The 27,944-nt window shown below is 40.0% G+C and overlaps 1 protein-coding gene across 1 annotated transcript; it reads right to left on the reverse strand.

Annotated features, from left to right (window-relative positions):
- Positions 1-11,139: 11,139 nt before the first annotated feature.
- On the reverse strand, positions 11,140-27,916 carry LOC138736239 (peptidyl-prolyl cis-trans isomerase-like). The gene is made up of 6 exons (XM_069885401.1): positions 27,728-27,916; positions 13,707-13,737; positions 13,531-13,619; positions 13,353-13,449; positions 11,537-11,612; positions 11,140-11,450 (listed from the first exon to the last, which is right to left on the reverse strand). Exons 1-6 carry the CDS (start codon positions 27,881-27,883, stop codon positions 11,303-11,305), a joined length of 597 nt encoding a protein of 198 aa, XP_069741502.1. The 5' UTR covers positions 27,884-27,916; the 3' UTR covers positions 11,140-11,302.
- Between the last annotated feature and the right edge of the window lie 28 nt (positions 27,917-27,944).

A 27,944-nucleotide genomic window follows, 5' to 3' on the forward strand; every position in this document is an offset into this window, starting at 1 on the left:
AACCTATCCATAAATGTTGCTGCCAGAGAAGGTCTCAACTGCCTCCCCTGGCAGTCCCATTCCATAAACCCATCACTTTCTGTGTAGTTTAAAAAAAAAATACCCTTCTGTTTCCTGTTAAATCTCTTCCCCCCTCCCCCCCACCCTCACAGTAAATCACATTCAGGTCACCAATGCCCCTTCTCTGGCCAAGAGACTCTCTGCTTTCACCCGATCTATTCCTTTCCAAGAGATCCCCCTCATCCTCCTGTGCTTCCAATGAATAAAGCCCCAGCCTGCTGCACCTCTCCCTGCAGCTCAGGCCCACCGAGTCCCGGCAATGTACTTGTAAATCTGCTCAGCACCCTCTCCGGCTGGACAACATCTTTCCTGTGGCACAGTTACCAAAACTGAACCCAGTCCTCCAAAGGATGCCACACTAACATATGATGGCCATGACTGAACCTTGGTCCTTCCTATTCTTTTAATTCTTTTTGTTTTAACCTTCATATGGTCCTAGAATCAAATACCAAGGGTACAGACCCTTTTGTTCATCCAACCAACATTAAACAACAATTTATGCAGACTATGGAGCTGGGGAACATTTTGATGACTCTTAACTAGCTACAGAGGAATTTTCCAATTGCTCACTTTAAAATGTTCAGATCCCCACCAAAAATGTCCATTGTGTCATCCAACATGTGATACGAGTTCGGACAAGTTATCTGCAAAAGTTTGAATCAGTTCCAACTCTTGCAGGATGTTTGGTCAGGCAGGATGGCTGTTAGATCTGGACTCCTCCCCCTCCCTTAATATCTCATCTTTAATTCAAACACCTACCTGATTTTTGCTTATACCTTGAGGAAGGGCTCAGGCCTGAAACATTGGTAATAGATCTTTACCTTCTATGGCCGCTGTGAGACTGACTGAGTTCTTCCAGCATTTTTGTGTGCTTTCTCTGCAATCCCAGCATTTGTTGACTTCCATGTTTAACCACTAGAGGAGTCAGGGAGTTACAATAATAAAAAGTGAAATTGGAAATATCTCCCCACTGATTATCAACATGGGCTCAGGTCAAGGATATGTGATTAGCCCACTTCTTGACTTGTCATACATCCACGACTGTGTGGCCAGGCATAATCCCAATTCCATCTTCAAGTTTGCCGATGATGCCAGTCGTCGGCAATGAGGAAAGGTACAGATCAGCTCTTTGAATGGTGTAATGACAACAACCTTGTGCTCATCATCAGCAAAGCCAAGGTTCAGTCGTGGAGAAGGTAAAGAACTTCAAATTCCTGGGTGTCAAAATCTCTGATGATCTTTCCTGGAGTCTCCATGTTGATGCAATCACAAAGAAGGCTCGCCAGCGGCTATATTTTGTGAGGTGTCTGAGGAGATTCAGTATGTCACTGAAGACTCTTGTAAACTTCTACTGTGGAGAGAATTCTGGCTGGAGGCACCAACCCTCAGGACAAGAATAAACTCCAGAGGGTTGTTAACTCAGCCTGCAACATCATGGGCACCAGACTTCACTCCATCGAGGACATCGGCATGAGGCGGTGTCTTAAAAAAGCAGCCTCTATCCTCAAAGACCCCCATCACCCAGGCCATGCCCTCTTCACTCTGCTCCCATTTGGGGAAAAAGTACAGGAGCCTAAAGACGAGCACTCAGCGGCACAAGGACAGCTTCTTCCCCGCTGTCATCAGATTCCTGAATGATCAATAAACTAAAGACACAGCCTAAATTATTCTTATTTTATTTTTTAATAGTAATGTTGTAAGATGGTGATAATACGAATGTTTGCTCTATGATGCTGTCACGAAACACCAAATTTCATGCCTTATTCATGACAATAAATGCTGATAAAGATGCAGAAATCAACGGAAAGATTTTGCAGGCGATACATCTGAATGACCTATTCAAAGTGGTATCTCTTTAGGGCCTGAAAGTACGAGAAAGAAGCAAGAGGATTTCAGGAGGGAATACCTGTGCTCAGCAACGGAAAGTATGATTGGTGCAGTGAGTAAATTGGGGGAAAATAACTCTTCTAGATCCAGTAGTGCAGAGATGCCCTAGGACACAGGAAGATGACGTAGATAAGGAATTTGAGATTTTTTTTTGGGAGGGGAAAGAATTAGATAATGATTGAGAGTCTTTATCGAGTAACGACAAATGAGCAGGACAACTTTAGCAGGTGAAGGAGCAGCATGCAGGAGCTTGGGATGCTAATTGGTGGGAGAACCTGTCAGTCACAGAGTAACGCTCTGTAAAGCTTGAGAGGTGATTGGTTGAAGGTGGTGTCAATCACAGCTTCGACCAGGACTCACCACAATACTGGGATGGTGACTGGTCAGAGTCAAGTGGAGGAACAGGAGGAGAAATCATTCCTCTCCCAACAAATGATCCACCCTGCAAACTCTGTGCTTCGATCTCATCATCTCTCATTGTTTCAGAGCCCAGAAGATAAACCCATTCTCCTCAGAAGCAACTCCTTCATCTCAGTCACCCTCCTGAATTAACCCTTGCATTCACTTCCAACACCAGCATATTCTCTCAATCATAGTGTTGTGAGTTGTGGCAAGATTCCAGACTCTTGTTTCTTTAGGGTTAAGAACACTAAAATCTCTTAGATCAGTGGTTCCCAACCTTTTCCCCACTACCTTAAGTAATCCCTTAATAAATACAGAGCAGCTAATGCATCCTTTGTGGATTGGTGAGGGATTATTGAAGATGGTGTGGACCAGTAGTTTATTTTGTTTTTCTTTTAATTATAGTTAAACAGTATAGCTAAATTGTTCCATAGTTACACAATTTTAGTTTTGTAGTCATGACTACTCAATAGTATTTAACATTATTTAGAAATGAGCTGGCGACCATGGGCTGCTGCCGGGATGAGGCCTAAAAGCCTCTGGATCGCGGAGAAGGATGCGGTGCGTGAGATAGAGCAAGCGCGGTAAGCAAGCAGGGGTTTGTGTTAGGCTGAAGTGAACTCCTGCCACTCGGCTTTCTTGTCCATCCTGTTCCCTGGTGAACAAATGGATGGCACTGCCTCCCGGAGGTCTGCGCAGCGCGAGTACAGGGACCGCTGTGCTTTTGCCTTCGCTGAAACGTGGCTCAGTGACATGGTTCTGGATGCTGCTATTCAGCTGGACGGGCTCATTTTATTTCGGGAAGATAGAGATGCTGCTCTGTGTGGTAAAGTCCGTGGTGGCCTGTGCTTTTACATCAACAGAGAAATGGTGCAAGGATTCTGCACAAGTCTCCAGTCGCTGCTCAACGCTGGTGGAATTTGTGACCATCAGAGGTAGACTGTTTTATCTACCGCGGGAATTCATCACATAGTTAGAGTGTACATCCCCTCTGGCGCTAACGCAAAGGAGGCAATCTGGGAACTGTATGGGTCTATAAACCAACAGCAGACCCCAGACCCTGATGGACCAATCATTATTGCTGGGGATTTCAAACAGGAAAGTTTTGCCAGAGCTATTTAAATTCCATCAATATGTGGACTTTACTACAAGAGGGGTGAACTCGTTGGACCTCGTGTACACAAACATTTTTGATGCACATTGGGCGGAACACAACCCCCATCTTGGATATTCAAACCTCCTTAATACTAATCCCAGTTTACAATCCGCTCGTGCGTACTCCAGACCTATTCTGAACTCAGTTAAAACTTGGATTGCGGAGGCCATTCACGCACTTCAAGAATGCTTTGAACGCACTGACTGGCACATGTTCGAGGAAGTAGCAACCGATGGTGACTGCATCAATCTGTTGGAGTATACGGCATCAGTGACCAGCTACATTAGTGTACTGATGATGTCACTGTGCCAAAGACTATCGTAACTCGCTCCAATCAGAAACCATGTATGACAGCAGAGGTGCAGGAACTGAGATGCTTGCTTCAGAGCGAGCGATGAGGTAGCCCCAGCTATTGCAAGAGGCAAACTGTCTATGGCCATCAGGGAAGCAAAGTGTACAAAGGCCCAGTGCATTCACAGCCACTTCCTGGACAGCGAGGACACTTGATGTATGTGGAAGGGTAAACAAGACATTACCAACCACAAGACTTCACCATCTACCTGTGCTGGTGATGCCTCCCTCCCAGACGCACTGAACAACTATGCATGTTGAGACGAAAAATGACATTGCAGTGAAGAAGCCTACCTCTCCTCTAAATGACCAGGTGCTGAGTTTTGCAGTGGCCGATGAGAAGAGAGAGCTGGGCAAAGTCAACCTGCAGAAAGTTGCTGGACGGGATAACATTCCTGGCAGAGTGCTCAGGGGATGTGCAGCTCAGCCAGATGTTCTCACCGACATCGTTAACATCTCCCTGAGAAATCCTGTGGCCCCAACGTGCTTCAAAGCCCCCCCTGCTGAAGAAGTCGTCTGTGTCCTGCCTCAATGATGACCGCCCTGTCGCACTCACATGAAGTGCTTTGAGAGGCTCGTCGTCATGCGGCACATCAAGCTCCTGCTGCCCCCGTCATTGGATCCCCTGCAGTTTGCATACAGACTCAACTGCCATCACCACCCCTCTCCATCTAGTCCTCACTCTCCTGGAAAATAAGGGCACGCGCGCTCGACTGCTGTTTATCGACTTTAGTTCAGCATTAAACACAATCAGACCCGAGTACCTGATAAGTAAGTTAAGCCTCCTGGATCTAAAAACTTACCTCTGCAAATGGATTCTTGACTTCCTGCTGGGGAGACCTCAGGCAGCCTGAATCAACAACAGCACCTCCAAGACCCCCCAGGGCTACATGCTCAGTCCACTCTGCTGACCCACAACACTGCAGCTAAACCATTCAAACCACGTCATCGCTTGCTGACGACACAACCGTGCTGGGCCTGATCAGTAAGAATGACGCGTCAGCATAGAGATAAGGCGTAGTCGTTAACGGACTGGTGCGAAGCCAACAACCTGTATCTGAATGTTCAAGAAATGAGAGAGATGGTTGTTGACTTCAAGAGGGCCTGGAGGAGGAGTCAGGCGATGGAGTAGTGGCCGGTCATGGAATTCCAGCCCTCTCCAGAAAAGTTGAAAAAAAATACACAAAACACAAAGGTACAAGAATGAAAATTAAAACAAAGTAAAAGTCAAGGTGAGAAGAAAATGGCAGCGAAGAGAGAAAAGTCGAAAACAACGGGAAGAAGAGAAGATGAAAGAACGTCGGAAGAAGAAGGTGAAGGCCTTACCTGTCCGAGGAGGCCTGCCGTGGAGAGAGAAGCCCGCTCCCTCAGGCCAGTGGAAACCCCGGGCTCGGGACTACAAAAATGGCTCGCAGAGTCGAGTAAAAGTGCGCAACCACGCATGAAAAAAAACACACTGATGGGAGGGGGGAACAGCTGAGGAGTCGATCTCCACAGCTGACAGAGACACCTGCTACACAGCAACAGGTGCAGAACAGAGAAAATAACGATAACAAGAAAGAAGAGGGTAAAAAGAAAACAAGGAAACAACAGATGGTCAACCCAGAGGAAGGAGAAGAAGAAGAACAGAAAGAAATGGAAGAAGAAGAGAAAGGCAAGACAATGGATATATCTTTTTTTAAAGAATTTATGGAATCAGTGAAAGAATGGCAATTACAAGAATTTAATGAGATAAAAAGAATTAAGAATGCAGAAGAAAAAATGAATAAAATAGAAATGGTCATATCAGAGATAGGAAAAAGAGTGGAAAATGTGGAAGAACGAGAAATAATCATAAAGATAGTGGGCCTTAAGGAAGATGAAGAAGGCAAGAATATGAGAGAATTTATAAAAGATTGGATCCCCAGGGTCCTAGGAAGACCAGAATTACAGGAAGAAATGGAAATAGAGAGGGCACATAGAACATTAGCCCCGAAACCACAACCACAGCAAAAAACAAGATCCATTCTAGTAAAATTTTTAAGATATACAACAAGAGAAAATATATTGGAGAAAGCAATGAAGAAAATAAGAGAAGACAAAAAGTCACTGGAATACAAAGGTCAAAAAATTTTTTTCTATCCAGACATAAGTTTTGAACTCCTGAAGAAGAGGAAGGAGTTCAATACAGCAAAAACGATCTTATGGAAAAAAGGATATAAATTTATGTTAAAGTACCCAGCGGTACTTAAGATAGTTATTCCAGGGCAACAAAACAGACTATTCTCGGATCCAGAGGAAGCACGAAAATTTGCAGAACAACTACAAAACAAGCAGAGAGATGAAGACATCTAATGAGAGTAAAAATGACCACGAATTATATATATGTGTGTATATATAGGTGTGTATGTATATGTATGTATACATGAGTGTATCCATATTTAGAGGAAAATATATAGAGTATAGATAAGAATTAATAAGGGAATGAAAGGGAATAGAGGGGATAAGGAGGGCATTAAAAGAGTGACCTTTGTTATATATGAAAATTGAAATCTTTTCCGGGGGGGGGGGGGGTTGGGTGGGGAGGAGCTACGGTCACTGCAAAATCAGTTAACGCTTGCGAGTGAATTCGCAAATCCAAATGAAGAGGGGAGATGTGGTTGCCCGGCAAAGGATAAAGGGCAATTCAGGAGGGGGTGGGGAGAATGGGGTTAAAGAAGTTTTAAGTAGGAAAATAAGGAAAATGTTTGATGTCTTATAAAGTGTTCAAAACAAGAAAACAGAAATGGATAAGAAGGGAAGGTGGTGATGAAGAAACGGAAAGGAAAGATAAAAAAAGTATAAAATGGCTACATTAAACTATATGACTTTAAATATTAATGGAATACATAACCAAATCAAAAGGAAGAAACTGCTAAATTTACTGAAAAAGAAAAAAATTGATATAGCATTTGTGCAAGAAACACATTTAACTGAATTGGAGCACAAGAAATTAAAGAGAGTTGGGTAGGACATGTAACAGCAGTGTCGTATAATTCAAAAGCAAGAGGAGTAGTTATATTAATCAGTAAAAATATACCAATTAAAATAGAAGAGGAAATAATAGATCCAGCAGGGAGATATGTAATGATAAAATGTAAGATATATTCGGAGTTTTGGAATCTACTCAATGTATATTCACCTAACGAAGAAGATCAAAAGTTTATGCAAGATATTTTTTTGAAGATAGCAGACACACAAGGGAACATATTAATACGAGGGGATTTCAATCTTAATTTGGATTCAAATATGGACAAAACTGGGGAAAAAAATTAACAGAAAGAACAAAGTAACCAAATTGGAGGAAACAACACCCAAAGGAAAAGGAATATTTGGGTAGACATAAAACATACTCAAGAATAGACCTATTTCTGTTATCAGCTCGTATGCAAGATAGAGTAAGAAAAACAGAATATAAAGCTAGAATATTATCGGATCATTCACCCTTGATATTGACAATAGAGTTAGAGGACATCCCTCCAATAATGTATAGATGGAGATTAAACTTCATGCTACTTAAAAGGCAGGATTTTAGAGAATTCATTGAAAGACAAATTAAAATGTACTTTGAAATAAATACGGAATCAGTGAAAGATAAGTATATTCTATGGGATGCAATGAAAGCGTTCACTAGAGGGCAAATAATAAGTTATGTAACCAAGATGAAGAAGGTCTACAATCAGGAAACAGAGCAGTTGGAAAGGGAAATAGTAAATATAGAAAAAGAATTAGCAATGAAGGAAGATGCAACTAAAAGAAGAGAATTGGCAGATAAAAAAATAAAATATGAAACACTACAAACATATAAGGTGGAGAAGAACATAATGAAGACAAAACAGAAATATTATGAACTAGGGGAAAAAACGCACAAAATTCTAGCATGGCAGCTTAAGACAGAACAAGCGAAGAAAATGGTATTGGCATCAAGGAAAAAAGACAAGCAAATCACATATAATCCAACGGAGATTAATGAAAACTTTAGAGAATTCTATGAACAATTATGCCAAACTGAAAACGAAGGGAAAGTAGACAAAATAGATGAATTTTTAACTAAAATTGAACTACCAAAACTACAAATAGAGGAACAAAATAAATTAACAGAACCATATGAAATAGCAGAAATACAAGAGATAATAAAAAAAACTACCAAATAATAAAACACCAGGAGAGGATGGATTCCCAATAGAATTCTATAAAACATTTAAAGATTTATTAATTCCTCCCCTCCTGGAAGTAATCAACCAGATTGACAAAACACAAAGCTTACCAGATTCATGTAAAACAGCAATAATTACAGTAATACCAAAGCAAGGGAAAGATCCACTCGCACCAGCGTCATATAGACCAATATCATTACTTAACACAGATTATAAGATAATAGCTAAACTATTAGCAAACAGATTAGCAGATTATGTACCCAAAATGATAAATCTAGACCAAACTGGATTTATTAAAAAAAGACACACAACAGGCAATATTTGTAAATTTATTAACTTAATTCATGCAGTAGAAGGGAGTAAAGCGCCAACAGTAGCAGTTGCTTTAGAAGCAGAGAAGGCCTTTGACAGAGTAGAATGGAATTATTTATTCAAAGTATTGCAAAAATTCAGTTTACCAGAGAAGTATATTAATTGGATTAAAGCATTATATAAGGGGCCATTGGCAAAAGTGACAGTAAATGGATATATATCAAAGCAATTTAATTTAAACAGATCAACAAGGCAGGGATGCCCACTATCACCCTTATTGTTCGCGTTAGCTATAGAACCACTAGCAGAATTGATAAGAACAGAAAATAATATAAAAGAGATAAAAATAAAAGATAAGGAATATAAAATCAGTCTATTTGCGGACGATGTTATAGTATACTTAACAGATCCAGAACTATCAATAAAAGAATTATATAAGAAATTGAAGGAATATGGAGAAGTGTCGGGTTACAAGATTAACGTAAATAAAAGTGAAGCAATGCCAATGAATAATGCGGATTTCTCAAAATTTAAGAAGGAATCACCATTCAGATGGCAAATGCAAGCAATAAGATACCTAGGTATACAAATAAATAAAAATCTCGGCCATCTACATAAACTCAATTATTATCCACTAATGAAAAAATTACAGGGCGATTTAGAGCATTGGAAAGATTTACCACTAACACTAATAGGAAGGATAAACTGTATTAAAATGAACATTTTCCCAAGGATACTATACCTATTTCAGGCATTGTCAATACACTTGACAGAGAAATTCTTCAAGGAGTTAAAAATAATAAGGAAATTTTTATGGAAAGGGGGGAAACCGAGGATAGCACTAGATAAATTAACAGAATGGTATAAACAAGGAGGCTTACAATTGCCAAACTTTAAAAATTATTATAGAGCCGCACAATTAAGATACCATTCAGATTTTTATCAAACAAGGGAAAAGCCAGATTGGACTAGATTAGAACTAGATAAAATAGGGGAAAAGATACCTGAACACATATTATATAAATGGGATGAAAAATTGGTACAACGTAGGAGTTCTCCAGTATTACATCATCTGCTCAATATTTGGAAGAAGATTCATGTAGAAAGGAATAAAACAAATCACCGATTACCAAAACTAATAATGACGCAAAATCAGGTACTCCCTTTTACAATAGATAACCTTTCCTTTAGAGGATGGGAGAAAAAAGGGATCTAAAGAATAGAAAATTGTTTTTCAGGAAATAGATTATTATCCTTTGAACAAATGAAGGATAAATATAATATAACTCAAGATACAGTGCTGGCATATTACCAATTGAGATCCTACTTGAAGGACAAATTAGGAAGTAGTCTGAGGTTACCAGAGGGAAGTAACTTTGAATATGTGATTACAGATACAATGACAATCAAAAGATTTATAACATATATGTATATTAAACTGCAAGAAAAGGAGAATGAGGAAACAAATGGTAAAACTAAACAAAAATGGGAACAAGATTTAAACATGAAGATAAAGAAGGAAACATGGGAGAAGTTATGTTCTGGAACTATGAGAAATACAATAAACACGAGGTTACGTATGATACAATATAACTGGATACACAGGCTATACATTACACCTCAAAAGTTAAATAAATGGGACCCAACAGTATCTGATTGATGTTTTCGATGTAAAAAAGAAATGGGAACAACAATTCATGCAATCTGGACATGTGAGAAAGTAGAAAAATTTTGGGAAGATCTAAATCAAATATTAAATAAAATTACAGAAAACAATATAGCAAAGAATCCAGAGATCTTCCTCCTAAGTAACATAAAAAAACAAAGAATTTGGAATTGATTTGGATGGTGCACAAAAAAGATTTGTTAAGATAGCTCTAGCCATAGCAAAAAAATGTATTATGTCAACCTGGAAATTGGAAGATAATTTGAGAATACAACAATGGTATGTAGAAATGAATAAATGTATTCCATTAGAAAAAATAACATATAATTTAAGAAATAATATTGAAATATTTGAACAAATATGGGAGCCATACATGAAAAACAATAGAGAAAACCTACCGGGGGCATCTACCACCTAAATTAACGAAAGGAGAAGGAAATGAAAAGAATTGACTCAGTGGAACTTCTTGTTTATTTTTATTGAATGACAACATTGTTTGACTGGTTTAATGTGTCTTAGATTTTGTACTTTAAATGAATGGGGGGGAGGTAGGGAGGGTGGGATGGGAGGAGGGAGGAGAAAATGACACTGTATATATTTGAAAAGGAAAATGTATGTATCTTGGTCAGTGTGGTTTATGGTGTGAAAAATTTTTAAAAAAATTAAAAAAGAGGGCCTGGAGGGACCACACTCCAAGTTCCTTAGAGTGGACTTGGCAGAGAATCTCACCTGATCCCTTAACACCAGCTCCATAGCCAAGAAAACCCCGCAGCACCTCTGAGAAAGTTTATCTCTCACCCTCTGCCCTCACTACATTCTACAGAGGATGTTTTGAGAGCATCCTGTGCAACTGCATCACCACCTGGTTTGGAACCTCCTCCAAGTTTACAGATAAAGCCTTACAAATATCCTTAATACCATGAAAGCTGAAGACATTTACTAGGCAGGGATAGGGAGACACTTTGGGTGAGTCACCCCCGGGTGAGTGGCATCAGGCGGCTCTTCATCCTGGGCACCGCCATTTTATTCCAACAGCTGCCGCGGGCTGGACATGACCAGGGCGCACCGCTGGCTGAATGTTTGCTCCCGTCTTCACCAAGGGCTTGTGTGTAGCTTCAGAGAACAATTACTTTTATAATTTTAAACTTTTATTTAAAGCTTTATTTATTCTTATTTTTAAAATCTATTTATTTATTTCTTCAATTTTTTTTGTTTGCTGGTTGTTTTGACTTTCCATTTGATTAGATATCAGATACTGGGGATTTTCCTGTAATCACATTTAAACTGCAAGATTCAAACTGCAGTTTTGGTTAACTCTCCACAATCAATGATGGTAACAGTTTTTGAGGTTTGGCCCTTACTGCTGCCAACATTATCCATCTTCCTGATAACGTCCATGCCTTCAATCACAGAGCCAAAGACCACATGTTTATTATCCAACCTGAAACATTAAACAGGCAACATAGTTTACCCACCCAATCTACTCAAGAGATGTCCAAACACAAAAGAAAAAGACCATTGACTCACCATTCAGTTTTAACGATGCAAAGAAAGAACTGGGAGCCATTGGTATTTGGCCCACAATTGGCCATGGACAGGATGCCTGTGATGGGAAGATGGCATGTGTGTTCAGGTTCCCTTTAATAGTGAGACATTTATATGCAAGATGGAAAGTCAGACATAAATCAAGAGTGAGGGATGATTAGAGAACAGTAAGGAAGAAAGGAAAGCAGAACACAATCCAACATACAAATCACACACAAAATATCGAATAATGCAGGGTTATGGGAAGAGGGCAGGTAAGAGGAACTGAGGCCATAGCCAGATCCACCGTGATTTTCTTGAATAGTGGAACAAGCAAATTGGGCTAAATGGCCGACTCCTGCTCCTACTTCTGATGTAAACGTTAATTGTATCTGCTTCAACGGCATGTTCCAGGCTCTGTTTAAAACAAAAAACTGCCTCAAGTCCCCTTTAAACTTTCCTCAAAGTTATTCCCTGAGCATTTGACATTTCCCATGCTACTCTATCTGTGCCTTGTATAATTTTATAAACGTCCATCAGGTGTCCCCTCAGCCTCTGACGCACCAGGGAAAACACAAGATTCTTCTTGCACCTAATACTCTCTCATCCAGGAAACACCCTGGTAAATCTCTCCAAAGCCTCAGTGCCCAATACTTCAAAATTAACCTGACCAATTTTATATACCTGGTGCATAACTTCCCAGCTTTTGTACTCAACAACCGGGCAATGAAGAGAAGTTTCCGTCCATCTGCATTAACACACTATGAACTTATATTGGCCCTTTCAGGGAGCTGCATCCTTACATCCCAAGATCCCTTGGGACAGCAATGCTCTGCAGGGTCCCACTATTTATTGTGGACTTTGCTCTCACGTTTGACCTCCCAAATTGCCACACCTCACATCCGTCTGATGAAAATCCAGCTGCCATTTCTATGCCCATTTTTCCAACTGGTCGACATGGTGTGAATTTTTGAAATCTGCCTCACTATCCCAAGCAGTGGAAATTTGTGTGTCATGTGCAAAATGACAAATTGCCCATCTACAATCAGAATACCACTGGTTAGGCCTTCAGTCGGAAGGCCACCCTCAGTCATGAGCCAAACCAAGTTTGAATCCAATCTAGCAAATTCCATAGATCCCACGTGCCTACCATTAATATCCATGCAATTGTTGACATGGACCACCCCTTGTTCAGCCCATAAATCACATGTTTTCATATGACCTGCGCAAAAATCCACTTTTTTTTTGGCCCTGAGCTCCTGATACCCCAGTCACCTGCCCATCCAAACTCCCAACATCCTGACCAGAGCCTCTCCAAGGCCTCCCACCTCTCCAAGGTCCTGATGACCTGGCCGCGGACTTACCACCCAGTCCCAGCCATCTGAGCTCCCAACACCTTGAATGATGCAGGTACTTACTGGGTGGGCAGGGGGTTGGTCAAAAGTATGACCCATGCAAAAGTTGACCCCTCTCCAAAATTTGACCCAAACAATTAGTCCAAAAATTCAACGATTACATGAGTATATATGGTAAAGCTTCTGTATCAGCCTGCCATAAGGAAATGAGTTGAACGTTTTCCTGCAGAAACTGTTTCCAATAACCAATGCCCCAACTCTCAAACAGCTTCATCAGGTTCATTAGATATGACCTTACCCTGCACACAAAACCATGTTCACACTCGGAGCATGCTTTTCCAGATGCAAGAAACATTGACACATTTTTCTTCTCATCGACGGACACAACTCTCTCTCTTGTCACTCCCTCCCTCTTCCACTTCACCCTTGGAGATCAATACAAATAGAACAAATATCCTGTTTACCTTCATCACTGTGCTTCAGTTGAAAATTCTCATCCTCAAACTTATCCCCATAGATGGACTTTCCTCCTGTTCCATCATGTTTTGTGAAGTCACCACCCTGTGTGAAACAAAGTTGAATGTGCTGTTAGTTAGCTGCTGAATCCAGAACAAGGGCATTCCCTTGAACATTGGTACTCACCTGACACATGAAGTCCTTAACAATTCTGTGGAACGTTGAGCCTTTGTAACCGAAACCTTTCTCACCAGTGCACAGAGCACGGAAGTTTTCTGCAACAAAACCCAGTCAGATTAAGAGCACGCACCTCAACTCCTGCGACTTTCTTCAACTCCACGCAATTACTTCCTGAGACTCACCTGCCGTCTTTGGGACCACGTCAGCCCGGAGCTGGAAGACACAAAATGTGCACAGCATTAGGGCATCAAACATGCACAACACAATATTGACATTTCACAATTAAATTTTAAATTTAGACATACAGCACAGTAACAGGTCCTTTCGGCCCATGACCTTGTACTGCCCAATTATACCCAATAGCCCTGGTATGTTCAAAGGGTGGGAGGAAACTAGAGTGCCTGGAGGAAACCCACGCAAACACAGTGAGAATGTATAAACTCCTTACAGATTCGCACCCCAATCGCTGCCGCTGTAACAGCGTTGCGCTGACCACTCTGTCTCATTCAAAAAGTGAGATGGGCTCAATACTGTGAACTTCATTTCTATAAAGGAGTTTGTTTAAAAGTTGGCAAAACAGAATGTGAAACAGGTGCAGGAAATACTCAGCGGGTCAGACAAGAACCCGTGGAGAGAGAACCAGAGTTAACATTTCACATCAAGCACACGTGCGTTGATCTCGATTGTTAACTGTTTCTCTCTCTCCCCAGCAGTTGCCTGACCTGCTGATTATTTCCAGCAGCTGTTTTTATTTTAACACTGCATTGCCAGCATGGCACCCATTCACCAGGTCATATTGCTGGGAATAGGAGTGTTAGATTAATTTCCCATTGTGTTCAGAGCATACATCCTGGAACAAAGGGTCTGTTGTAGCGGCTATTACGGTAGAGTACCTAAAGTAAAACAAACACGTACGCCAGATTAGTCAACTCAAGCATGACTTTATTCAGGTTTTACAATGTTCTTTTATACCCCTCATGTCCCAGGCTCCACAGGACAAGGCGGGACGTTGCTATTGGAATGCTTCTGATCCACAGGACTGGCAGGTTTTAAATTGATTCCTGCGCCTTCCAGCAGGATACTCAGCAAGTCAACGCGCCATTCCCCAGCACACTGTACCACTCTGTTTGGTGAGTATTCACCTGTTTATTTGTTCCATGGCCCACAGAACTGCAAAAATTCGCGACACGATTGCTCGACCTGCTACACTGTTCCTGTTCTACATTGTTTCATGTGGGTCATTTCCAGGCTTACTCAAGTTCCTTGGTTAAGTAATGCAGTAAAACCCCTGATGTCCAGAATTCACGGAACTGGCAAAAAGGAAAATAAATGAGCAAATAAATAGATAGGAAGGATAAGAAATTAACGTTTAAAATTGTAAAAGTGAATGTTCTCTGGAGTAACACATAGACCTTTGAAGATGGGAGCAAATATGCAGCCAGTGGAGGGCCTTGGCTGTCCTTTGCTTGCAGCAGCTGTTTGAATATAGTTGTGTGAAACAGCAATGGTGTCGCCCAGGATGAAGAGTTAAAAGAGTCTCCTTATCCCTGATTAGGAAGTAGTGGCCCAGTCAGAGGCTTATCTGTAAACTTGTGGGGGTTAATTATCAAGAATGTTATTGTTAGTCTTTCAGGTAACTCTATGGAGGGGGAAGAATCTGCAGATGCAGCGACGGTTAAACATTTTAAAAGAATGTGAATGAAAATAAAAGAAAATACTTTAAGATTTATATATTCATGCAAATATAGTTTGCTCAGTGTTAATTAAGTGCAGTGTAGGGTTTTTTTCTTTTAAAATATTTATTCTTTTTTTTTTAAATAACTTTTTATTTTTCACACTGTGAACCATATCAACCAAAGTATAAACAAACATTTCTCATTAAATATACACAGTGGCATTTTTTTCCCTTTTTTTCCCCCCTTCCCTCCCTCCCCCTTTCCCAGCCCCCTCCAAAACCAATAAATATTCAACATATACAATAAACACATTAAACAATGCCATCACACAATGAAAAATAAACAAGAAAAATGTGTCATCTACCTTTACACATTGGATCAAGTTGTTTTGTCTTCTTATCATTTTAGGGGGTGGAGGTCCGCGATAGGCCCTCTCTGTTATGTTCCATGTATGGTTCCCAAATTTGTTCAAATAATGTGACTTTATTATTTAAATTATGTTATTTTTTCCAGTGAAATACATTTATTAATTTCCATGTACCATTGCTGTATTCTCAGGCTCTCTTCCATTTTCCAAGTTGACATTATACATTTTTTTGCTACTGCTAAGGCTATCATAATAAATCTTTTTTGCACTTTATCCAATTTGAGGCCTAATTCCTTACTACTTATATTACTGAGAAGATCTCTGGATTTTTTGGTATGTTATTTTTTGTGATTTTATTTAATAACCGATTTAAAATTTCCCAAAACATTTACACTTTCTTACATGCCCAAATTGCATGTACTGTTGTTCTCGTTTCCTTCTTTCAGCGAAAACATCTATCTGATAATGTTGGATCCCATTCTTTTAACTTTTGAGGCGTGATATATAACCTGTGTAACCAATTATACTGTATCATGCGTAACCTTGTGTTTATTATATTCTTCATAGTTCCAGAACATAACTTTTCCCATGCTTCATTTTTTATCTTTATGTTTAAATCCTTTTCCCCATTTTTGTTTAGGTTTATAGCTTATTTCATCATTTTCCTTCTCTTGCAGCTTAATGTGCATGTTCGTTATAAATCTTTTAATTATCATTGTGTCTGTAATCACATATTCAAGCTGCTTCCTTCAGGTAATCTCAATTTGTTTCCCAATTTATCCTTTAAATAAGCTTTCAATTGACGATATGCAAACATTGTACCATGAGTTATTCCATATTTGTACTTCAGCTGTTCAAATGTTAATAAATTATTTTCCAGAAAACAATTTTCTATTCTTTTGATTCCTTTTCTCTCCCATTCTCTAAAGGAAAGGTTATCTATTGTAAAAGGGATTAATGGGTTTTGAGTCAAAAACAAATTTGGTATTTGGTAATTCGTTTTTTTCCTTTCTAAGTGGATCTTCTTCCATATATTAAGTAAATAATGCAATACTGTGAGCTTTTATATTGCACCAGCTTTTCATCCCACTTATAAAGTATATGTTCTGGTACCTTCTCCCCTATTTTATCTAGTTCTATCTTAATCCAGTCTGGTTTTTCCCTTGACTGGTAAAAATCTGATAAATACCTTAATTTTGCTGCTCTATAATAATTTTTTAAAGTTTGGTAACTGCAAACCACCTTGGTTATACCTCTGTTAATTTATCTAACACTACCCTTGGTTTTCCCCTCTTTCCACAAGAATTTCCTTATTATTCTCTTTAGTTTATTAAATAATTTCTCTGTTAAGGGAAATCGCAACAATTGAAGTAAGTATTGTATCCTTGGGAAGACATTCATTTTATTGCAATTTACCCTCCCTATCAACGTTAGCGGTTATTCTTTCCAGTGTTCTAAGTCTTCCTGCAATTTCTTTATTAGTGGCTGATAATTTAGTTAGTACAGGTGGCGCAAGTTATTATCTAACCTAATACCTAGGTATCAGATTGCTTGTGTTTGCCATTTAAATGGTCATACTTTTTTAAATTCTGTATAATCCACATTACTCATTGGCATCACTTCACTTCACTTTTATTTGCATTGATCTTGCACCCTAATATTCCTCCATACTCCTTCAATTTCTTATGTAATTCTTTTATTGATATTTCTGGTTCTGTTAAGTATACTATGATGTAATCTGCAAATAAACTGATTTTATACTCCTCTCCTTTATTTTTAATCCATTTTATTTTATTTTCTATTCTTATCAGTTCTGCCAATGGTTCTATTGCTAAAGTGAACAATGAGGGGGATAATGGACATCCCAGTCTAGTTGATCTACTTAATTTAAATTGGTTCAATACACATCCATTTACTGTTACCTTCATCAAAGGTCCATTATATGCTTTAATCCAATTAATATATTTTTCTGGTGGATTGAACCTCTGTAATACTTTAAATAAATAATTCCATTCTACTCTGTCAAAGGCTTTTTCTGCGTCTAAAGCAACAGCCACTGTTGGCTTCTTATTTCCTTGAACTGGATGAATTAGATTAACAAGTTTACAGACATTACCCGCTGTTCATCTTTTCTTAATAAATCCAGTTTGATCTTGTTTTACTATTTTTGGTACACAATCGGCCAATCTGTATGATAATAATTTTGCTATTATCTTATAATCTGAGTTAAGTAGAGATATTGGTCTATATGATGCTGGTGTTAATGGATCCTTCCCCATCTTTGGTATTACTGTAATTATTGCTGTCTTACATGGAATCTGGCAAGTTTTATGTTTCTTCTATCTGGTTCATTACTTCCAGGAGAGGATGAATTAATAACTCTTTAAATGTTTTATAGAATTCTACTGGGAATCCATCCTCTCCAGGCGTTTTATTGTTTGGCAGCTTTTTTAATATATCCTGTACTTCCTCTATTTCAAATGGTTTTATCAGTTTGTTTTGTTCCTCTTGCAATTTTGGCAGTTAAATTTTAGCTAAAAACTCTTCTATTTTATCATCTTTCCCCTCATTTTCAATTTGGTATAATTGTTCATAAAATTCCTTAAACCTCATTAGTCTCTATTGGGTTATATGTAATTTGTTTGTCCTTTTTCCTTGATGCCAATACAGTTCTTTTAGCTTGTTCTGTTTTAAGTTGCCAGGCTAATATTTTATGTGATTTTTCCCCAGTTCATAATACTTTTGATTTATTTTCATTATGTTCTTCTCCACCTTGTACGTTTGTAATGTTTCGTATATTATATTTTTGTCCGCCAATTCTCTCCTTTTCATTATATCATCCCTTTTTACTAGTTCCTTTTCTGTACTTACTATCTCCCTTCCCAACTGCTCTATTTCCCGATTGTAGTCCTTTTTCATCTTAGTTACATAACTTATTATCTGCTCTCTAATGAAGGCTTTCATTGTGTCCCATAATATAAATTTGTCTTTCACTGATTCCATATTTATTTCAAAATACATTTTAATTTAGCGTTCAATAAACTCTCTAAAATCCTGCCCTTTTTTTTTTAAACTTTATTTATTTGTTCAAAATACAGATAATAAGTAAAATATATAACAATAAACAAAGCATGAATGTTATATTTTATATATATTAAAAAAAAATAAAAAAGGAAAGAAACCCCCCCCTCTTTCAGCCAACTCTCCTATGGAGAGCCATAAAGAAAAAATAAAAAAATAAAGAAAAGTAAAGCATACATATTAAAATCTAGTCAATAAATCAAAATGTAAATATTCTGAATATAACAACCACCTATTAATAAAAAACTATAGTTATCCATGAAACATATGTAATTTTTTCCATTATTAAAACAATATTTCATCTCATTATGCCAAAAGTCTCAAATTTAATCATTTCAGGTAAAATCATATCTCTAACAAACACGTTTTACCAAATATCGAACTTGATGAAAATACGCTTAATCGGACTGTTTAAACCCCGAACATTAAAAGTAGCAAACTTCAAATTTAACATATCCACTAATATTACTAAAAACTAATAATATCAATATATAAAGACTCAGATCAACGTAAATTGGCCCTCCAATAGGAGAAAAAGAAACCAGAAATTAAAGTCTAAATAAAATGACAACTAAAAAAAGATAAAGAAACCCCCCCCCCCAAAAAACTACCAAAAGGTAGTTCTTCTTTGGCTTGGCTTCGCGGACAAAGATTTATGGAGGGGGTAAAAGTCCACGTCAGCTGCAGGCTCGTTTGTGGCTGACAAGTCCGATGCGGGACAGGCAGACATGGTTGCAGCGGCTGCAGGGGAAAATTGGTTGGTTGGGGTTGGGTGTTGGGTTTTTCCTCCTTTGCCTTTTGTCAGTGAGGTGGGCTCTGCGGTCTTCTTCAAAGGAGGTTGCTGCCCGCCAAACTGTGAGGCGCCAAGATGCACGGTTTGAGGCGATATCAGCCCACTGGCGGTGGTCAATGTGGCAGGCACCAAGAGATTTCTTTAGGCAGTCCTTGTACCTTTTCTTTGGTGCACCTCTGTCACGGTGGCCAGTGGAGAGCTCGCCATATAACACGATCTTGGGAAGGTGATGGCCCTCCATTCTGGAGACGTGACCCACCCAGCGCAGCTGGATCTTCAGCAGCGTGGACTCGATGCTGTCGACCTCTGCCATCTCGAGTACTTCGACGTTAGGGATGAAAGCGCTCCAATGGATGTTGAGGATGGAGCAGAGACAACGCTGGTGGAAGCGTTCTAGGAGCCGTAGGTGATGCAGGTAGAGGACCCATGATTCGGAGCCGAACAGGAGTGTGGGTATGACAACGGCTCTGTATACGCTTATCTTTGTGAGGTTTTTCAGTTGGTTGTTTTTCCAGACTCTTTTGTGTAGTCTTCCAAAGGCGCTATTTGCCTTGGCGAGTCTGTTGTCTATCTCATTGTCGATCCTTGCATCTGATGAAATGGTGCAGCCGAGATAGGTAAACTGGTTGACCGTTTTGAGTTTTGTGTGCCCGATGGAGATGTGGGGGGGCTGGTAGTCATGCTGGGGAGCTGGCTGATGGAGGACCTCAGTTTTCTTCAGGCTGACTTCCAGGCCAAACATTTTGGCAGTTTCCGCAAAGCAGGACGTCAAGCACTGAAGAGCTGGCTCTGAATGGGCAACTAAAGCGGCATCGTCTGCAAAGAGTAGTTCACGGACAAGTTTCTCTTGTGTCTTGGTGTGAGCTTCTTCACCAAAAGGTAGTAATCCCTAAACAAAAGTTGGGTGTGGATCACCCACCAGTGGCTGATGACTAGTAGAACATAGAGCAAATTTCTCCCTCCCCAGCCAAACAGAGAATAACAACAAGATATCATAATGACATAAAAAGAAAATAAAAATAAAAAAGATCTTCTATTAATCCAAGAAATTCCAGACTCGGTGATCCCATTTCAAGGAAACGGACTCTTTCCATTCCCATTTCTCCCATTTCTTCCATTTCCAGAACAACCAGATTTTTCTTTAGGAGACAATGGTGGGCTACGTCTTTGTCCTCTTACATCTGGCAACGAGTCAGCAAAATTCATTGCTTCATATTCATTCTCAAAACACCGAGGTTGAAAGTCTCCACAAAACACCTTCAACACTGCCGGATAGCGAAAAGTAGACTTATAACCTTTACGCCACAAAACTTCTTTAACTGGATTAAATCGACGCTGACGCTGAATAACCTCTTGACTCAAATCAGGATAGAAAAAACTCTTACTATTCTGAATCATTAACGGAGCTTGTCGTTGTCTCGCGTTTTGCACTGCTAAACGAAGTATCATCTCTATCCAAATAATTCAAACATCGAATTATCACGGGTCTCGGTGGTTGACCAGGCAGAGGTCTTCTTCTTAAGGCTCTATGAGCTCTTTTCAATACCAAACCTCTAGAGAAAAATTCCTGCCCCAGTATTTGTGGAATGCATTCGGTAAAAAAACGAAGAGGATCTTGTTTTTCCATACTTTCTGGCAAACCAATAATCTTCACATTATTCCTTCTACTTTGATTCTCCAAATAATCTACTTTCCTCTCTTAACTCCCTCTCACGTTCTCGCAATTCTTTAACAGATTTTTCCACCTCCAACACTTTTTCTGTATTAGAAGCCACTTGTTGTTGACATTTCAAAAAAGCAGCCTGAAATTGTTTAGAATCCTCACAAGATGCTTCCACACGTATTTTAACTGTATCCAGTTCCAAACTGAGCCTCTGAGACATTTAATTCAGCATAGGCTGAATGATAAGGCTAGGCTGTTTACATTGTAATTCAGAAAAGCTCAGCCCTGCTTTCTCTTGCGTAGTGGCAGAACCAGGTAACTGCAGCTCCTGCTGCATCTCAACCTCAGGCAGTTATTTAACAGTTTTACTGCGGGTCTGGACTCCCAGCGATGGCACCCCAACTTCCTCAGGGGGCCGACGCTGTTCTCCCCCCGCAACCCGTTGTTGCTTCAAAAACTCATGGAAAAGATCAAGATATTCAGGTTGGAACTCTTCCTGGGGCATTTCAAGCAATGGAGTCGTCTTCTTGCCTACCCCCTCCTTTAAAGTCAGCAGGCTGCCAGAATCAAGATCCACATCGGGGGCACACGCACCGTTCTCCTGAGAACGGGTAATTCCAGCGATGTCCTTCTCCTGGTGAGTAGTAGTCATTTTTTAAAATCAGCTCCCACAGGCAATCTCTGTGGTTTAGGCTTTAAAGAAAACAAACTTGAAGTTGTAGCAGATTGTTTATGCTCTAAATCTTCAACATTCCAAAAATGTAATTTCTTCTGTACTTGAGGTTTAATCTTTTTACCATTAATAGCCATAACAATTCCTTGATACTTTAAAAAAAATGTAAACCTGAAAACAAAGAATTAAAAATGAGTTCTTAAAAGTCTGGCCAGAGAGGTCGAGATTACACGTCTAGACTCTATGCCATCTTGCCACGCCCCCCAATTCCTGCCTTTTAAGTAGCATGGAGTTTAATCTCCATCTATATATTCTTGGTGGGATGTCCTCCAGTTCTATTTCTAATAACAGGGGTGAATGATCAGATAGTAGTTCAGTTTTCCTAACTCTCCCTTGAATATGGGCCGACAACAAAAACATATCAATCCTTGAGTATGTTTTATGCCTACTTGAATAATATGAATATTCCTTCTCTCTTGGGTGCTTCCTCCTCCATATATCCATAAGTTTCATTTCCTGCATTGTTTTAACCATAAATTTGGCCACTTTATTCTTTTTACTTGTCTTTCGTCCAGTTTTATCCAACATTGGATCCAAATTAAGGTTAAAATCCCCTCCTATCAATATATTTCCTTGTGTGTCTACAAACTTAAAAAAAAAATCCTGCATGAACTTTTGATCCTTCTCGTTAGGCGCATAAATATTGAGCAAATTCCAAAACTCCGAATATATCTGACACTTTACCATTACATACATCCCTGCCGGATCTATTATTTCCTCCTCTATTTTGATTGGTACATTTTTATTAATTAATATAACTACCCCTCTAGCTTTTGAATTATATGCTGCTGCTACATGCCCTACCCAGTCTCTCTTTAATTTGTTATGTTCCACTTCAGTTAGATGCGTTTCCTGCACAAATGCTATATCTATTTTTTTTCTTTTTTTCAGTAAATTTAGTAGCCTTTTCCTTTTAATTTGGTTATGTATTCCATTAATGTTTATAGTCATATAGTTCAACATGGCCATCTCATATCGTGTTTACACCTCATTTCCACTTCCTCACCACCACCATCCCCCTTTTCATCTCAGTTTTCCCTTTTTAAGCTCAATGTATGACGACACATTTAAAACCTAAAATACTCTGACAACTCCCATATCCAATATTACCTTAACCCCAAATACCCCCCCCCCCCGAGTTGCCCCTTATCCCTTGCCAAGCAACCACAACTCCTGTTTCCATTTGGATTGCGATCCTGCTCGTAAATGTCAACTGATTTCGTAGTGACGGTTATTCTCTCACCACCTCCAGAAAACACTTAAAAATAACAAAGCTCTCTTTTTTTCTACCCTTACTTCCTTCCTTCCCTTGTTTTCCCTCTTTAGTTTTTTATATATACATTGTTTTTACATCTTTATATATATCTATCTATCGATATATATATATATATATATATATATATATATATATATATATCGATCGATATATATACATACATACTTTATTGTCGTTCTTCATTCTTATTACATCTCTCCTTCTATCCTGAAAGCGTTCTGCAAATTCTTGTGCTTCCTCCGGATCAGATAACAGTTTGTTTTGCTCCCCAGGGATAACTATTTTAAGCACAGCTGGATGTATTAACATGAATTTGTAACCTTTTTTCCATAGGATCGATTTTGCTGTATTAAACTCCTTCCTCTTTTTTTTCACACTATGAATCATATTAACTAAAATACACACAAACATTTCCCTCTTGAATATGAACAGTGTCATTTTTTCCTCTTCTTTAACAGTTCAAAACTTGTGTCTGGTTAAAAAAAAATTTTTTTTTGACCCTTGTATTCCAATGGTTTATCATCTTCTCTAATTTTATTCCTTGCCTGTTCCAGTATATTTTCTCTTATCGTGCATCTCAAAAATTTTACTAAAATGGATCTTGGTTTTTGACATGTCTGTGATTTTGGAGCTAGTGTTCTTTGTGCCCTTTCTATTTCCATTTCTTCCTGCATTTCTGTTGTTCCCAGGACCTCCGGGATCCATTCTTTTATAAATTCCTTCATATCTGTGCCTTCTTCATCTTCCTTTAGACCCACTATTTTTATGTTGTTTCGCCTCCTATAATTTTCCAACATATCAATTTTCTGAGAAAACAACTCTTGTGTCTCTAATTTTTTTTGTCACTTTCTTCCAATTTTCCTCAAGTCGTTTACTTCCATTTCTACTGCCGTTTCTCGTTCTTCCACATTTTCTACTCTTTTCCCCATTTCTGTCATGATCAGTTCTAAACTTTGCATTTTATCTTCTGCTCTTTTCATTTTTCTTTTAATTGCTCTAAATTCTAATGATAACCATTCTTTTAATGCTCTCATTTATTCTTCAAAAAAGGCTTTATCTATATCCTGTCCATCTGTTTTACCTTCTATTTCTCTGTGAAGATCTTGGTCTTCCTTTTCTTTGTATCTGTCTCTCTTCTGATTTTCCTGATGAGTTGCTTGTCTCACTTTGTCAGGCCTCTTCTTGCTTGGCCTCTTGCTGTTGGTCCTCTCCATCTGAGCTGCTCATCTGTCGAGCCTCCTTCTGCTGCTCCTCTTGCAGTTCACCCCGTCAACTTACTTCACCTGGTACTTCACTCCCTCTCCTGCCGCTTTCCTCATCTTCCAGCTGAGAACCCTGGTATCGGGCGTCCTTCAACTGGTCACGCCGTGGTTGCCCACTCCTCGGCTGAGCACCCCTCCCGTTGGTGTTTTCTTTTACCTTAGATTGTGCACTGCTCATGCGTGACTCCTCACGTATTCACCGTTGCGTACTTTTGTTTGGCTCAGAGCCATTTTTGCAGTCCACTGGTTGGGGGGTCACGACTCTGTGGGGCCGACACCAACCTCAGAGATTGGGCACTCTTCGCCACCACGGTTCTCTGTTCCTTTGTGCAGGTAAGGCCTTCTCCTTTCTTTTCCAGTGACTTTTCTTTTTTTCCCCCCCATTGTTTTTACTTTTTCCTTCTTAGATGCCATCTTCTTTCTCTTCTCCGCAACTTTATCTTTTATTTCTCATATTTTATATTTGTTGAATTTTGTCTTTTCTTGACTTTTTTTTCTTCTGGAGAGGGCTGGTTTTACCCTACCGGCCACTACTCCATCACGTGTCTCCTCTGCTAAACTATTTATTCTTCATGGATTGTATGAGTGAGCATCGAGCAACCAGAAAATTTGCTTATCTGGCATCTACCAATTACCATAGCTGCTGGATACTAACGGTACCTCCTTTACAGATTCCACCAAACATCAAAAAACCCTTCTCACTGCCCCATGTATAAAGTGAGAAATGAACTTGAGAAGAAAAATGTTATTTCAGGTGGCTGGTGAGTGAGTGACCTTTTTCGTCAGAACTTGAAGACAAGAATAATGGTTTTTAGACAAGAACCAGAGCCTGCTAGAATGGGCGGGAAAGTTGCACAAGGGCAATGCCAGTATGTTGAAGCACTTCTCAGAAGGAAAGCAAGATTTCATGGTGTTTCAGGAACAAATTCGGTGTTGAATCAGAATTTAAATTCAGGAAGAACAAAACCTTTGCATAAACTTGAATAAAACGGAGTTAGGAATTGCAGCCTCTGCAATGGAAAGCTTTAAACACTGCATCTTACTGGAATTTGAAAAGAAATCAAAACTGGTTTTGAGTGCTCATAAAGCCTCACTTGGAAGGTTTGCTTGTGGCCTTGGACAGAGATGAGTGAAAGGTTAAACATTTTTCCTGGACCCTAGAAGAATGAGAGAGATTTGATAAGCTATTTAAAATGATGAGAGAGACAGACATAATAAATATAGATGGGATTTTTCCACTGAGGGCAGGTGAGATACAAACCAAAGGACATGGGTTAAGGGTGAAAGGGGAAAGGTTTATGGGGAACATGAGGGGGAACTTCTTCAGAGAGTGGTGGGGGTGTGTGTGGAACAAGCTGCCAGCTAAGGTGGTGAATGCAGTCTCAATTTTAACATTTAAGAAGAATTTGAACAGGTGCATGGATGGGAGGGCTATGGAGTGGGTGCAGGTCAATGGGACTTGAAGGGCCTGTTTCTGTGCTATGTTGTTCCATGGTTCTGTTTTGAGGGTGGGGGGGGGGGAGAAAGAGAGAGAGAAGATTTGCATTTTCTGTGATTACAGTAGAAAATGCTCAGGGGGATGGAAGTGGGGGGTGGGGAAGAGTGCGAGGAAAATGAAGAGTGGTTTCGGAAGCCACGGAAAGGCTGGACCCTGAAAGAGGCTCTGCATTGGTCCTTCAGCAGCCAAGCCTTCTGTAGTCTACCATTCCTTCTGTAATTCCACGTTCTTCCAGGTTTACCCAAAATCTTCAGTCTTCCCGAGTTCAAATTTGGGTTCAACACCCATTTTGTTCCCTCAGCACTGATGAAATGTTTCCATTTCAGAACCACCTCCTCAACTAATTGGGACCATTCCAGTTTGTGTAACCTTCCTGCCCTTTCAAACAGGTTCTCCAAAATCTTAACTCTCTCATCTTTCTGATGAAAAGGTTGCTCAACACTCTGCTGAAAAGAACTCTCTTCCCCACCCCTCCCCCCATCAAGAAGTCTATTAGTCACATTATACTTAGCACAGTGAGCAGGGTTCTTCTGCGAGCAGTTGGTCATCTGTTTACATTCACTGGTTACAGAGTGGAAACTTACAGACCAAAGAAAGAGCAGCTTGTAACAATTTAAAACACAGTGCTGGAGAAACCCAGCAGGTCAAACAGTGGACTTTAAATAGCAAAGCTAAAAGAAACATAATTAACGTTTTGGGCTTGAGCCCTACATCAAGGTAGTCAGTTATCCACGCCCGAAACATTGATTATGTTTCTTTACTCTTTAAAGTACACTGTTTGACCTGCTGAGTTTCTCCGGCATTGTGTTTAGACAAACAGCCCCACCTCTGTGCCCTCGACAATAAAACTTGAAATGGGAGAGTCGAAGCAGGTTTTGAACACCAGACATTGACTGCGCTCTTCCGATACCTAAAGTAAAACACAAAAGTCTGCAGACATCATGGTTAAAGTAAAAACACGACGCTGGAGAAACTCAGCAGGCCAAACAGTGTCCTCGATATAGCCAAGATAAAGATGCATAACCAACGTTTTGGGGTTGACCCCTTTCTCAAGCAAAGGAAAAATGTAGACAGATGTCCAAACAAAATGGGGGGGGGGGGGAAAGAGAGAAGGAAGAAGCAGTCTCATAGGCAGGAGGTCATAGGTGGATAAAGGAGGGAGGTGGACACAGAGACAGGATGCAGAGCCAAAACCTCCACCCCCCCTCCCCCCAGAGAACGTGTGTACAAAGTGAAGGGGAGGAAAGTTTAGGAGAAATATCAGCAGTAAGTTTTCTTTTTTTAATTATTTATTTTACACAGAGTTGTGGGTGCCTTGCAGGGGATGGTGGTGGAGGCTGAAACATTAGGGGCACCGAAGAGACTCTTAGATGGAAGAAAAATAGACGGTTAAAGGTGGGGGGGGGGGGGGGGTGTTCATACTTTTTTTTTGGAAGATGGGTCAGCACAACATCAAGGGCCGAAGGGCATGTACTGTGCTGTAGTGCAGTGTGAGGGATGGCTGTGAATGGAGAGGGAAGGGAGTCATCTGCTCCAGCCGAGTTTGTCCAGCTTTGTGCCTCCACTCCTCTGGTAGCTCCAGGGTTCCTCCGGGAGTTTCTGCTTCGCTCCATATTCCGGCATGTCAGCTCCCACACCCGGGACAGATCGCATTTGGTGAGCACAAACCTCACCATCTGGCCACTGCTGCAGAGTTTGATTCCATTTTTAAAATATATGGGGCTTATGCATTTCTAAAACTTCGCCTAAAGTTCCAAATCAATTTCAAGTGAATTAAACACTCCTGGGGGGGGGGGGGGGGGGGTCCCAATTTCCTGTGGTTACTCCTGGCATGAAGGGGCATCCATGACTTACCTCCATGACAATGCGGCCTGCACGTTGGTTTCCAATGTCAATGTCCATAAAAACCTTCGGATTCGCGGTCTTCGACACCTGTGCCATTTTCAGCCGACACACCGCCTTCGTGCCTGTGCAACGATGAAGGAAGTGCTGGGCTGAACGCAGAAACATGGGAAGCCGGTGTTGCAAAGCTGCGCATGTAGGAAGGGCAGAAGGCTGGGCAGGATCATCT

Source organism: Narcine bancroftii, chromosome 6 (assembly GCF_036971445.1).
Source record: "Narcine bancroftii isolate sNarBan1 chromosome 6, sNarBan1.hap1, whole genome shotgun sequence".
NCBI lineage: Eukaryota > Metazoa > Chordata > Chondrichthyes > Torpediniformes > Narcinidae > Narcine > Narcine bancroftii.